Source organism: Erythrolamprus reginae, chromosome 2 (genome assembly GCF_031021105.1).
Source record: "Erythrolamprus reginae isolate rEryReg1 chromosome 2, rEryReg1.hap1, whole genome shotgun sequence".
NCBI lineage: Eukaryota > Metazoa > Chordata > Lepidosauria > Squamata > Dipsadidae > Erythrolamprus > Erythrolamprus reginae.
In genome coordinates this window covers 36,113,041-36,128,574 of record NC_091951.1, presented here as the reverse complement: position 1 = coordinate 36,128,574, position 15,534 = coordinate 36,113,041, and the positions used below count along the sequence as shown (strand labels likewise).

The window sequence follows — 15,534 nt, the reverse complement described above, 5'->3', positions numbered from 1 at the left end:
TTTTTCATTTCTGTCCAGAACTTTAAGTTCACTGAAGAAATAGTTGCAGGCTGGCGGGACCACAGAGGAGGGCCTTCTCTGTTGCTGCCCTGGCTCTATGGAATCAACTCCCCCCTGATGTCTGTACTGCTCCCACCCTATTGGCCTTCTGTAAGACCATGAAGACCTGGCTTTGCTGACAGGCCTGGGGGCCATGAACCAACAACAATAATAGTCAAATTGTATGAATGTTTAGTATGCATGCTGGATTAATTATTGTGTTGTTAGGGTTTGAATTAATGGTTTTATAACTTATTATTTATTATTATTTTATAACTTATTATTACTTATTGTTTTTAAATTGTTTTTTAGATATTGGATTTGTAGACTGTTTATTATTGTTGTGAGCCACCCCAAGTCTTCAGAGAGGGGCGGCATACAAATCTAATAAATAATAATAATAATAATAATAATAGTAATAATAATAATAATAATAATAATAATAATTATTATTATTATTATTATTATTATTATTATTATTATTATTATTATTAATTGGATTTGTATGCTGCCTCTCTCCGAGGACTCGGGGGAGGCTCATAACATCTCAAAAACAATATACCATATACATACCTAAATGTAGCGATTGCCTTCACTGTGACTACAGTGGGAGACGAGAAAAGACCGATATGTTTACTGTATCTAAAAATGTTGGCAGCAGACAGCATGAAGCCAAATAAAAATAAAATATAAAATAAAATTATACACATGCACTTTATATAGTAGATAATGTATATTTTTGTGTGCCTGTGTTTAATATGTTTGTAAACATGTGGCATATATATATAGAATTAAATAGTATATTTTGGATGTTCAGTAATAGTAAATAGATGGGGAAAATGTATTTCTTTGAGGCGAGGAGAGGCCAGGCACCCTAACCCTAACCAAACCCTTGCCGTGAGTGACATCAGGTTTTGCCCCCCTTTAAGCCAGTCACATGACCTTTAAGCCACCCCCCTGGTCACATATCCCTCAAGCCACTCCCACCTGGTCACATGGCCAGCAAGCCACACCCACAAAATAAGCCACATTACTACCACCATAGTGTGGTAGTAAAAAAAATTGCAGCCATTCACTGTCTACAGCTTAGGCTAAATGTCTGTGGAGATTCTCAGTCATCCAGGTCATGGTTGTCCCAAAGGTGCCTTTTTCAAGAGACAACTAGACTTTCTGCTTTTTCTTTTGAAGACGTTTCGCTTGTCATCCAAGAAGCTTCTTCAGCTCTGACTGGATGGTGGTGAATGGAAGGATTTATACTTCTTGCAGACAAGGCAAAGGGTTAATGTTCAGGCTAAAACTAAACTTTTTTCTGGTTTTCTTGTGGTAGTGAGGGATGAATTCCAAAAAGCAGCAAGAGCAGGATGAAAATTTAATGTGATTTAGTTTAAAAAAATTACAGTTTTACAGGCATTTTTGGAGGTGCTATCAGAAATGGCTCAATTCTTTCTGGAATTGCATGAAACCTCGAAGAGATAAATCCATTGTGACTCTCAGTATTTTCTGTTTATGATTGTTGTATTTTACTCTAGCAAAAGGATGTTTGCCTTGTGGTGCACTTTCTGGAGTACATCAGCAGGAGGCACAATTGAGCATCCATAGATTTCCTAGGCAGATCTTGAGTGGCTCCAAGGGGAACTAAATACCTGTCTTTCCAGAGATCCATCACTATATTTTTTATGATTATGTAAGCCTGATTGTTCAGCTGCATTACCTACATTAACAAACTATATTAACAAAAGTTGAGCAGACACCAATGAGGTGTTTTAAGGCCTTTAAAAAATAATAAGGATCCTCATTCTGCATCTGTGCTCTCAAACTGACATTCCCCAGGGATTGATTCCGACTGCAGTAATTTCCTTTGACACCTGCACTAATGACAATATAATGACTGAAATGAAGAACCTGATGCTTAAAGCAATCCCTGGGGGGCCTAGCTGCTTCCAAAGTTGCCTGGGGCAGCTGATTGCTCTGTTCTTTTTCAACTTTCTTTTATTCTCCCTGAGAAAGTTGAGACACTTATAATTGTAATAATTAAGTGGTTGCTTCTTTGATTCTCCAGATTCCCCCTTCTAAGGGTATATGGACTTCTTAATAAGCTGCGAGAGGTGACACAAAGTCTTAAGGAAATATGGGTGAAATTAAAACAAACAATGGCAAAGGGCCAAACGTTTCACATTGCACAAGAGTTACATTGCCTCATCTTCTTTGCTACCCAGATGGCACAGTATCAGCAATTGGCTGAAATACAATACATGCTTAGGCTTGCCTGTGAGCAGCTGCTTTGCAGCCTAGAGTTAAGAAATCAACTGAATTTATTGCGTATATTCATTGGTGAATGCCGCCTGCTTCAAGGAAATGCAAAGTCAGTCAGGCACACGGAACTGTATACAACCGAGACGTGAATTCAATGAATCTCATTTAAAGAACTTTGGATGCAGCAGATCAAACCATTTTGCATCACCTTGTAATAATAAGAGGCCTGCTGCATCCAAAATAGTGAAGTGTTAATACAACTTTATAATGCCTTGAGTTTTATGAGGTTTCCTTTCAGATTGTGGGGTGTCTGTGTGAAACATAGAAACATAGAAAATTGATGGCAGAAAAAGACCTCTAGTCTTCCCTTATACTATTGCCTGCATTTTATTTTAGGATGGATATATGTTTATCCCAGGCATGTTTAAATTCATTTACTGTTGATTTACCAACCACATCGGCTGGAAGTTTGTTCCAAGCATCTACTACTCTTTCAGAAAAATAATATTTTCTCATGTTGCTTTTGATCTTTCCCCCAATTAACCTCAGATTGTACCCCCTTGTTCTTGTGTTCATTTTTCTATTAAGATAAAGTGACCAGATTTTAACATGGGTAAAACAGAACAACACTGGCGGGGGGCAGGGGGGGGTTGTTCTTGGTTAAAAATTTGGTCTAGGAAATAAATACTTGTTTAGCTAGCACTACTTTTGTCATGAACAAAAACACCCATCAAAATGTTAAGAAACTCTTTATTTACAATCTACTTTTCTCCATCTCCCTCTACGTCTGTTGGCTCTCCCATCTTGGTTTTTTTCAAGCAACCATTTGCCATGGGCGAGGGAGCTAGAGGAGGATTGAAGGCGGCTTTTGCTACACTGGTATTTTATTAAACAATATAATACTACACCATTTGGTTCAGAATATTTTTTCTTTGTTTTCCTTCTCTAAAATCTGGGTGCATCTTATACACCGGTGTGTCTTATACACCGAAAAATACGGTAACTATATAGAAAAAATAATTAAAGTTATAAGAGCAAACAAAACAATACTCCAAGCTTAATCAACCTTTCTCAAAGTCCCATTTCTTTAATCTGAGCAGAACTTTGAACCAAACCTTTTTCTTTCTTTTTTTGGTATCCCCTTTTAATCCCTTTTTCCATTTTATTCTTTATATTCTTCCTTCTAGGAAGAAAGGACTTTGTTAGAAAAATAAAGGGGTTACTGGATGAAACTTTGGACACGTTACAAATGGTCCGTAGTTATGATGGTGGCAATGTCCCAGGGTTATGTGAACATCTTTTGGGATCTTTTGACAAGCAACTGCAGGGGTTCACTTAATGACTGGCAAGAAAGGTGGTAAAGTGAGGCAGAACTCACTTAATAACCATCTTACTCAGGAGATAGAAACGTTGGCCTCCATTGGGGTTAGAATAGAAATCGAGGATTATCTGTCTGACCAGTGCACTCTTTTAGAAGCAGATCAGCAGATTTTGAAGCTCCACAGAAAACATCTAGGGGGGAAGGCAGGTTGTCCTTGACTTACAATGGTTCATTTATGTGACCCCCCTTTTGCGACCGTCTCACAAGCAAAGACAATGGGGGAGGGGAGGGAGAAGTCAGATTCTCTTAACGACAGGGTTTCTAACCAATCCACGCCCAGGCATGAAAATGTGCCGCTCAGACATTACACCGGAAAAAAATTAGAGGGAACATTGCTTTGGACCCGTTCAATTTTATCAATATCTTTTTGAAGGTGAGGTCTCCAGAACTGAACACAGTATTCCAAATGTGGTGTTCATCTGTTCATCTTCATCTGTTCATCTTTCATCTCAAATTCCAACAGTGGCATGATTATACACACACACTTACTGAAAGATTTCAGTAGCTTTTTGGAATGGTAGAATTATACACTCTCTATTTTTCTTTTTTAAAAAAATAATTTTTATTAAGTTTCTACATATAAAAATAGAAAGAAAAGGATAAAATTAAACAGAACACTCAAAGAAAAGAAGAAGATAAAAGACAAATGAACATATAAACTTAAACAACATATAGAACATATTCAGTTTCAGTGGTGTTCTTTATATTATATTATATTATATTATATTATATTATATTATATTATATTATATTATATTATATTATATTATATTATATTATATACTTTATATTATGCACTCTCTAATACATTTGCAGGAACCCACATTTTGCTGGAGAAAATTGTTGATAACACCTTGGACTGCAATAATGTTTCAATACTAGAAGGGTTGTGTTAGAGTTTGGTGGGGCACATCACACAAAAGTAAGATTCACAGAAGTATTTCCTGATGTTTGGAAAAACGGAAGGCAATCAATAGAGAAATGGCCAACAGATACAAGTTGGCTAAATACTATTGATTGATTAATTGATTGATTGGACTTATATGCTGCCCCTCTCCCTGGACTATCACAACTGACACCTGAAGGATTCAAAGAAACAGTTTTGTCAATTCTGGGGAAATCTCCATTGAATCTTGAGCAATCTGAACTAATTTAAGTAAATGATACAATGATTGGAGAAGGGGATGGTAGGGTTTTATTATTAACTACCCTAAACTAATTATTAAAAAATAGGACAAAAATTGGGTTCAAGCCATTGAAATCACAGCAATACTAGAACATGTTTGAATTCATGAATCATCTAAGTTTTGGCTTAGGTAAAAGGCATTTTAAATACATATCCGCTCAGACCTGGCTCATAGTTTTAGGAATCTTCACAGACTAAGATTCAAGGATGGAATTCTATCTTGACTACTCAAGGTGCTGAAAATTGAATAGTTGGCAATTGCTAGCCCTTTTAATTTAATTTATTTGAGTTCTATGTTGCCTAATCCCGTAAGACTCAGGGCGTCTTACAACAATAAAAACAATACAATAATAAAAAGAAGTCGGACAACTAAAGTAAATAAAACCCCAAGACTCTAACAGCCATTATAAACCCCCAAAAAACAATCTAACAAACATGCATACCAAACAATCATAATTTGGACATGTCTGATGTTAAACCTCATGGCCTTTATGTCTTTATGTAAACTTTAACCTGATCACAAATCGTTACATAAGCAACTTGGTAGTGTAATGCCCACTACTGCTGTGATGCATGGATCTCATGATGTCGCTCATGGGAACATGGAACATTTATGTTCTACCCAAAAATCCTGAGCAATTTTGCTAAAATACTGTGAGATTTCAAGCACCGTTTGCACCACAAGCAACCTGTGTATCATGGATCATAGGGGTGGGAATACAATGGACTTTTGTTGGAAAGACTCACACTTTGAAATTACAAAGGCTTCTCATATCTGGAGGGATATCTGCATCTCTTACACTTATGACTGCCCAGAATTAACAAGGTTGCCCTCTTTAATACAGACTAGACTAGACTTCCCCAATCTGGTGACATATCTGTAATTCCTAAAAATTCGTAAAGGTATTAGGTAGGTGAAAGGAGGTTAGAGTGTTAAGTATGGATGGTTGAAGTAAGCATTTCTGCAGGAGCCACGATTGCATAACGTTCACAATCCCAAGTATTACATCCCACAGGGCCACCTTCCAAACATGTGAGACTACACAACTCCCAACATACCTAGCCAGCAGAATGGCTTGAGAAAGACCTCCCTTTTAAATTAAGTGCCAGGCATTAAGGATGAAGTGTCAGCTCAGTTCCAACCCAAACCCCGAACCAGGGGTAGATTCTTTCTCCAGAGAAGGATGCGTTTGAGAAAACGAATATGCTAGTCCTTGAATCTATGTTGAAAAATTCTACCTCTTGATCATGGTAATCCACAAAAACACGAATCCGCCGGGGTTTCTTTTCCATACGAATCCTGACGTCTACTGGCTTAGTAAAAGCTACGTAATTTCCTTTCCCCCAATATTCTGCAATGGCCCAAATGCCTTCTTTGGTGCTAACATCAGTCATTCCATTTCTCTTCACTGACTCCCTGGCAACACCCACAGCCCATTCTCCATCATTTTTTATTTCTATCTCCCAACAGTGTTTTCCTGATGTAAACCCTTTCTGGCCCAGAACCCACACCCGTTCCTTAAATCTTTTATCACTATCAGGAAGTAATCTTTCGTCTCTTCCCCATGATGCAGTTTTCCCATTCCTAGCAATGACCAAGCGGCGATGAGCAGTGTCTGGGTCAAAGGACACAGGGGCTAGAAGAGAAAAGTAAAACAGCGAACTTATTTGCAGTCCTTTGGCACTTTTTTTCATTTCAAAATCTGCATGATACAATCTCAGTTCTCTATTCAGCAGACAATGGAGGCAGCATGCCTTGGCCAATATAATTTATTTATTTATTTTATTGGATTTATAAGCCACCCAACTCCAGACAGACTCTGGGCTGTTAAACAGTATAGAACAATGAAACAATTAGAACCCCAGTATAAAACATTCTTCCCTGCTAGGCCGGAACGAGATACCATAGCTCAACAGCCCAGACCTGCCAGAAAAGCCATGTTTTTAGGGCCTTTTGGAAGGCCAGGAGGGTAGGGGCGGTGCGGATTGCCAGGGATAATTGGTTCCAGAGAGCCAGAGCTGCCACAGAGAAGGCCCTCCGCTGCGGTCCTTCCAATCGACAGTGGTGAATGGGACCCGGAGAAGGGCAACTCTGTGGATTCTAATTGGCTGGGAAGTTTGAGGCAGAAAACAGTCCCATAAATAATCTAGTCCTAAGCCATATAGGGCTTTATAGTTGATAACCAACACCCTAAATTGTGTCCGGAGACTGATTAGGAGCAAGTGCATCTCACAGAGTGAAGGAGTTATGTGGGTGTACTTAGGAACACACAACAGCTCATATGACTGCATATGACTCCTTGCCTTTCGTAAACTGCTTAAAACCCACCCCTGCCGCCAGGCATGGGGGAATTGAGATACACTTCCCCCCTAGGCCTTTACAATTTTATGCATGGTATGTCTGTATGTATGATTGGTTTTTATATAATGGGTTTTTAACTGTTTTTAGTATTGGATTATTGTCATATACTGTTTTATTACTGTTGTTAGCTGCCCCGAGTCTGCGGAGAGGGGTGGCATACAAATCCAATAAATAAATAAATAGATAAATAGATTAGATAGATAGATAGATAGATAGATAGATAGATAGATAGATAGATAGATAGATAGATAGATAGATAAATTCTGGACTAATTGTAGTCTCAGAACTCTCTTTAAGGATAGAAGAACTTTCTGACAGTGAGAGTGATCAACCGGTAGAATGGCCTGCCTGCAGAGATTGTGAACGCCCCAACTTTGGAGACCTTCAAGATAAGATTGGACTGCCATATGTCTGGGATGGTATAGGGAAGTGATGGCACACAGAGCCATATCTGCTGGCACATGAGCCGTTGCCCTAGCTCAGCTCCAATGTGCATGTGTATGCCAGCCAGCTGATTTTTGGCTCGCACAGAGGCTCTGGGTGGGTGTATTTGGCTTCCAGAGAGCCCCGCCGGGGGGGAGGGCATTTTTACCCACCCCCAGCTCCAGGGAAGCCTTTGCAGCCTAGAGAGGGCAAAATATGAGCCTACTGGGCCCACCAGAAGTTAGGAAACAGGCTATTTTCCTACCTTCAAAGGGCCTCTGGGGGATGGGGGAAGCTGTTTTTGCCCTCCCGGGGCATTGAATAATGTGGGTGTGGGCACTCACGCATGCGCAATAGCATGCACGCATGCTCTTTCGGCACCTGAGAGGAAAAAGGTTTGCCATCAGTGGAATAGGATCTCCTATACCAGCAGGATGTTGGACTAGAAGATCCACAGAGTCCCTTCCAACACAAACAATAAAGAAATAAAATAAAGAAATGATCTATGGCAGTGATAGCGGAACCATATCTGAGGGCATGCAAGGTGTTCCCCTAGGTCATCTCAAGCATGCATGCATGCACTGGACAGCTGATTTTCAGCTGTTTTCGCTGTCCCCAGGCTTCAGGAAAGCCTCTTGAAACCTGGCGATGGCAAAAAAAATGAGCCAATGGGCCAACCAGAAGTTAGTTTCTGAACTTTTGGTTGGGTTGTTTTTCGCTTTTGACAGGTTTTAGGAGGTTTTCCTGACCTCTGGGGACAGTGAAAAACAGCCGAATTGGCCTACTAGGAGTCTGGAGGCTTCAGTGAGTCCTGACCACATCTGGAGTACTGCGTCCAGTTCTGGTCACCACACTTCAAAAGAGACATTGAAACTCTGGAGAAGGTGCAGAAAAGTGCAACCAAAATGATTAGGGGACTTGAAACCAAGACTTACGAAGAGAGATTGCAGGAACTGGGCATGGATAGCCTAGAGGAAAGGAGGGCCAGGGGGGACATGATAGCAGTATACAGGTATATGAGGGGTTGCCACAGAGAGGAGGGGGTCACTCTATTCTCCAGGGCACCAGAGGGCTGGATGAGGAACAACGGCTGGAAGCTGACCATGGAGAGATTCAACCTGGAAATAAGGAAGAACTTCCTGATGGTCAGAGCGATCAACCAGTGGAACGGCCTGCCTGTGGAGGTTGTGAACTCCCAAACTCTGGATACTTTCAAGAGGAGATTGGACTGCCATTTGGCTGGGGTGCTATAGGATTTCCTGCTCAGGCTGGGGGTTGGACTTGATGACCTGTGGGTCCCTTTCAAACAAACAAACAAGTAAGTGAGGGGGAGAATATTGCATTATGGGTGTGGGCACAAACGCTCATGCTATCGCTTGCACGCACACCTTTTGGCACCTAAGCCAAAAAAGGTTCATCATCACTGATCTATGGTATTAAAAAGATTTATTTCTTGTCCAGCCCTAATAATCCCAATGAAATCATTGTGTTAATGGGGCCAAAGGCATTTCACAAATCCATTTATCATTCTTGGGATCATGATATCTCAGAGTTCACAGAACCTCTGCATGATGTAAAAACTTTTGCCCTAATATGAATTTTTTGATTTGTGTGTGTTGTGGAAACTTAAAGATTAGGGTATCTTAGTAAAACCATATGTAATGTGATTACAGCCCTTTTACTATGATATTGTAAAGTGTAAGTTGCTATGATTTTCCAGGACATTCATGGAGAATTGGATCAGTCTTTTGTTCAATATTGTGGACAAATTAAATTAATTTACTGTGACTCTCGGTATTGAAAAAGCAGATTTCAGAAAATTAAACAAACCCCACCCCCTATCTCAAAATAAATAATTTTAAATTACCTGTTAAGATACCTGGGATCATTTCACATGAATTGGTTGGAGTCGATGGGTTCAAAACGCTTTGTTTCTGAAATACTTTTTTTAAAAAAGCTTAGGTTATATGATAGTAATTTTTATTTTGGTTGAGAAGTAGAACATGAATCATTCAATCTGCATATACAATAAAAATACAAAATAGAAGTTTGGTTTGCAGGATTACTAGAAATGTCCAATTAAAAAAAAAAGGATTTTACAAATCTGAAATTGATGCCAATAAAGGTAGTTGAAACATTTTTTTAAAATTGCAGCCCAGGTCTGGTAGCAATTAAATAGAGGGAATGAGCCGGGGTGGCGCAGCAGGTAGAGTTCTGTACTGCAGGTCACTGAAGCTGACTGTAGATCTGTAGGTCAGCGGTTCAAATCTCATCACCGGCTCAAGGTTGACTCAGCCTTCTATCCTTCCGAGGTGGATAAAACGAGGACCCGGAATGTGGGGGCAATATGCTGGCTCTGTTAAAATATGCTGTTGCTAACATGTTGTAAGCCGCCCTGAGTCTAAGGAAAAGGGCGGCATAAAAATCAAATAAGTAAGTAGGTAAGTAGGTAGGTAGGTAGGTAGGTAGGTAGGTAGGTAAGTAAGTAAGTAAGTAAGTAAGTAAGTAAGTAAGTAAGTAAGTAAGTAAGTAATAAGAAATGGTCAGATAAAGAAATCTAAATCTCAGGCATAAATGCAATTTGAGAAAACATCTCAGACAGAATCATTCTTATTTCTTATGAAAATAGAGGGAGGAAAGAAACGCATTCAGTTTTGCAAGATTCTGTGACTGTAACCATATAACAAAAGTAATATTAGCATTCAAAACTTCAGTGCTCTATTCTGCTCTACCTTAAAGGGCCAATGATTGGTTTCTGCCAAACCTTCAGAGAAATATAATCTTCCTGCCTATAGGAACCTTTAAAAGGAAGATGTTAACAGGGGAGTTGGTTAGTACCTAGTGGGAATCAGACAGTGGTATCAGAATGGAAGGTGATGGTGGGGAGATATAGACTGTATATTCACAAAGCGGCACTGTGCCATTTCATTGTAAATGCTGTCCACTTTGTACAGATAATGTATCATCATCAGCATGTGTAAAAGGGGTGGAGCTCCAAGCACAGTTATACAGCAGTGGTTTTGTTGAAAACAGCAAGATCATGTAAGGGAATGCCACTGGTGGAATCAGCTTAACACCCAGAAATGCAACCAACAATGCATTTCCTGACATGGAATCATTGATGGTCAAAGCTTCATCTGTTATCTTTTGAGAAAATGAAAGACTAAGGGATTAGATTGGGAACAGTCTTTGAGCTAATGAGGATTATGTGAGATTTTATTCCCACAATGCTGTTGTGAGTTGTCCTCAACCAACTCTGATAATGGCAGATTCTGAGAAGGATGAACTAGGGCTATCTTGGTACTCTGGGCCAGTGGTTTTTCCAGCTGATGCAGAGAGTGAGAGTGAGGGAGAGATGGACTTGGATGAACCTGAGGGACCACTGGAGTGGTAGATATGCCAATGACAGTAGGGTCTGACTTAGAGAAGGAGGAACAAGACCATGAGCCTTTGTTAGAGGCCCACTTTATAAGTCTCAGAATAAGACTAAGAATAATTGTATGGGAAAAAGAAGTAGTCTGTAGTTTTTTTTAACTCTGGGGAATTGTTCACCATAGGTATTTAAGGTTGGCTCTTGTGAAATTTGGGGTGGAGTTTCAACATTTTGTAATGGAGTCCACTGAGGTTTGGGGTTTCGGCCATCCTTGGAGTAGAATTGCCCTGTTTGCGGAGAATCTAGAAAGCTGTAACTGTAAGTCAGTGAAACGGAAGAATCTTTATCTCATAAAGGAATGTGCAGTTATCTTTTATCTTTGGCAGCAGCCTAGCCAATGGACTGTTATCTTTTAACTCCTCTCACTGAGAAGCTGCCAAGATGAACTCAAATGCATGAATTTGGCTTGTATAAATGATGCTTTCTATATAAAAAGGTTGATTTGAAATATCAGCAAGTGGATTCCTCCTTTGTTTTCAATCTGTGTAGGCACGGGATAGAACAAATGCCAACTCCGGAAAGTAGATTTGTTGGAAAGAGAGAGGCTGGGCTCTAGGGCTTAGTTAAGATTTGAACTTTTTATCTCCCCGGTTGAAATCCATCTCACTAACTCATTACTCATTCTCTTACTCATTCTGCAACCCATCTCTCTAACCCCTCCTGACTTCAGATACTTACCTATCAGAAGAACAATTAGGGCCACATTCAAAGCAATGCTTCCTCCCAGTATGATCCAGTGTGTGATTCTGCAGCATTTCGAAGAACCTGTGGAATTAACCTTTCATCATGGGCTTTCCACCAAGGCTTTGCAAAGTTACAAAGAGTGAAAACAGTCATAAAATCTCCCTCCCAGTAACCAGGTTCTCACCATATTCTAACCCTTGGCATACTTAAACATGATTTGTTAAATAAAAGCTATGATTGGTTGGGATTACCTATCGGCTGTAAACCATGGTTTGTATGCCCCGACTATATGGGGTTTTTTTTGTTTTTTTGTTTTTTTTTAATTCCAGCTAAAAAAACATTTGACACATACAGAATATAGTTGTCGGCTATAAATATATTAACTGACTTGAAATGGTCCTGGGTTGGGCCTAGAGGCAAAAAGGAGCTGTGACGTTCCTTCAATATACCAGGGTGATCCGACATTAAAAAAACCAAAAAAAAAACCCATATAGCCACAGCTGGAAGGGATCTGATCTGATAGCTCAACTGCTAATTCTCTGCCTTACAAGGCAGAGTTCAAAGCAGAAGCTTCTCCTATAAAGGAAGGAAACTTTGGGGAAAACCAAAAGCGATTAGTCAACGAAGAAACAGTTCTGACAGGTTTGACAGACTTCCAAATTTCTCTTAACATTGCATAACTGAGTACATTTCTTCCTGGAAAGTTAGGGAAGAACGCAGCCATGAAAAGACACTTTTCTCAATCCTTTGACATAGTTGTGGGCATAGTTCCCTCTAAGCTGAGCAGTGAGCAATCGCTCACTTAAAAATCATCATTAACTCAGAGTTTTCCAAACCTGCCCAGAAGCCGAGAGGGAAAGAGTGAGAGGGAAGGAGAGAGAGAGGAAGAGAGGAAGAGAGAGAAACAGATTGAAAAAAGAGAGGAAGGAAAAGAGAAAGAAAAAGAATGGGAGTAAGGAAGAGAGAAAGTAAATCAAAATCTAGTTTGAAACTAGCTCAACTATTTAAGTGGCATTTTGATATTGATAAAGTTGCCCTATTATGAGCTCACTGTTATAGACACACAGTACAGTATTTTATTTTGAAATTCTCTGAGGCAAAACAGGGTGGGTTTTTTATTTGTTTGTTTGTTTGTTTGTTTGTTTGTTTGTTTGTTTGTTTGTTTGTTTGTTTATTTAATATTTCTCTGCCGCCCAGTCCCGAAGGGACTGCCGCTCAGACACTATACTTTTCCGCCCACCCCCCCAAAAAATTAGAGAGAACACTGGTTGTGGGTGTCTATGTTGGTAGTTTTTGTCAAAAAGACAGAGCACTGTGTCATTTCACCATGAACTGTGCAAATATAAGACAGCAGAACTTGTGCTCCAAAAGCCCGACATTCTTTTATCAGATGAATCCTCTTGCCTGGCCACTCATTTGCCTCCATTGTCTTTTCAAGTTGTGAATGCTCCAACACTGGGAGCCAATAGCCATTCACCTGGGTTCTGATTACATACTAGACTATGACTAAGATAAGATAAACATTAACAATCCACAATTATGGATTGTTTATTAAGGCTTCACACTCCGTGATAGCCGAATGTAAGCTTCAGACTATTTAATAAACGGATCCACAGCCCTGTCATGAAACTCCAGTCATCAATCTGCTGCTTACATTACTTGTATAATTTAATGCTGCTTGCAGAATTATCATAAGCCTAGCTTCATGGGAAAGACAGTCATGGACTTGTGTCTTCACAATTTTCTTCAAACTCTAATCTACCCTGCCCTCATTCCAGAGTTATACTGTAATCACAACATACACAGAAGGAAACTAAATAGATTGGAAAGTTACTGTAACTCTTCATCCCAAATGCTCTCTCTCTTTATTAAGAACTATATAATGGTATCTATATCATTAAATAGCCAGTTAAAACCAACAGAAATATCAATCATTACCTTCTCCTTCCTTCTTGGAAATAACATCCGTGTAGATTTGTCTTGAAGGTTGTATTACCATGTAACCATCTGCATCTTCCATAATCTGAGCAATCCACAGGAAGTCATACAAATGAAGTAATTTCTGAACATTAAACCAAAATCCTAGTTGTCAATTCCTCTTCGGTGGAGCTCAGCCATCTATTCCATAGATTCAGGTGCCCTGAGAAGACGGAGAAGGGCAGCATAGAAATCCAAATAATTAGAGAACATTATATTAAAACAATATACTACTTTATTGTCCATATATTAACTTCTGTGAGATTGGCATATGTTCAAAACTAGAAAGAACAAAACCTCCCATCAGAGACCACATTTGGAGTACTGTGTTCAGTTGGGAGACCTCACCTACAAAAAGATATTGACAAAATTGAACAAGTCCAAAGACGGGCTACAGGAATGGTGGAAGGTCTTAAGTATAAAACATATCAGGAAAGACTTAATGAACTCAATCTGTATAGTCTGGAAGACAGAAGAAAAAGGGGGGACAAGATCAAAACATTTAAATATGTTAAAGGGTTAAATAGGGTTCAGGAGGGAAGTGTTTTTAATAGGAAAGTGAACACAAGAACAAGGGGACACAATCTGAAGTTAGTTGGGGGAAAGATCAAAGGCAACATGAGAAAATATTATTTTACTGAAAGAGTAGTAGATCCTTGGAACAAACTTCCAGCAGACGTGGTTGGTAAATCCACAGTATCTGAATTTAAACATGCCTGGGATAAACATATATCCATCCTAAGATAAAATTCAGAAAATAGTATAAGGGCAGACTAGATGGACCATGAGGTCTTTTTCTGCCATCAGTCTTCTATGTTTCTATGTTTTTATAACATGATAAGTCCACGGAGAGGGGCGGCATATAAATCCAATAAATCTAATCTAATAAATCTAATTAATAAAATAATGGTTTGTGCTGAAATGACCAGGCTTACTTATGAATTGCAAAAGAAACACGAAAGAGATTTTTTTACCGTATGGGAAAACTTTTACAAGTGACTAGAAATAATACAAGAGATAATACAAACAAGATAATACAAACAAGTTAAATAAACAGGGAAAATTGTTAAAATCAGATTAACAAATGTAATGAAAATAGTAAATAATATAGGTGTAGGATAGAGAAGTATGGATATATGTTTATACATATATATATATATATATATATGTATGTATGTATGTATGTATGTATGTATGTATGTATGTATGCATGTATGTATGTATGTATGTAAAGCTAGAAGAAATAATATTGTGAAGTGTAAATATATCTGGAAATGAAATAGTTGTAAAAAGTGGTTAGTATTTACTTTATTTGTTTATATTTCATGTATTTCTGTATATCTTGTTTATATGTGGTTTGTTTATAATTAAAAAACTCAATAAATATTAAAAGTAAAAAAAAAAAGAAATCCAAATAATAAAATAAATAAACAAATAAACTGCCCCCAAATGAATGAGTGCTTTCCCTTTCCTCCCGAATCCAAAGCTTCAGAGACATCTGGCAAAGAATTTAAAATTAGTCCTACCTTCTTGTTAACTGGCGAATGCCTCTCACACATGTGTAAAGAAAGAGGAAGTGCAGTCTCCAATTCTACGTAGACTGAGAAAACGCCTTTAATTCAAAGGAGTGCAATTCAATAGCAATTACCTGCTGGGACTGAACCAAAACAGGGGAGAAGGAGGAGATTTCTACCAGCATCTGCAAAGAAGCCAGCACAGGAATTCTACAATGTAAAAAAAAAGTGTAGAGTTTCACCAAACAGCTGCACAAAGAAAGAATAGGAAGAGAGAGAAAA

At 38.8% G+C, this 15,534-nt stretch overlaps 2 protein-coding genes across 4 annotated transcripts in view; both read right to left on the bottom strand.

The window, feature by feature from the left end:
- The window catches only part of LOC139160180 (16 kDa beta-galactoside-binding lectin-like), a 79,667-nt gene that overhangs the window by 12,422 nt on the left and 51,711 nt on the right, over positions 1–15,534 (bottom strand). The window lies entirely within an intron of this gene.
- On the bottom strand, positions 4,462–15,326 carry LOC139158352 (butyrophilin subfamily 1 member A1-like). Of its 3 annotated transcripts, none has more exons than XM_070735655.1 (5): positions 15,265–15,326; positions 13,700–13,901; positions 11,756–11,842; positions 9,512–9,586; positions 4,462–6,496 (listed from the first exon to the last, which is right to left on the bottom strand). In XM_070735655.1, exons 2-5 carry the CDS (start codon positions 13,779–13,781, stop codon positions 5,973–5,975), a joined length of 768 nt encoding a protein of 255 aa, XP_070591756.1. In that variant the 5' UTR covers positions 13,782–13,901; positions 15,265–15,326; the 3' UTR covers positions 4,462–5,972. The 3 variants fall into 3 exon arrangements, with proteins under 3 accessions (XP_070591756.1, XP_070591757.1, XP_070591758.1); XM_070735656.1 differs by lacking the exon at positions 15,265–15,326 and adding an exon at positions 15,046–15,093; XM_070735657.1 differs by lacking the exon at positions 11,756–11,842.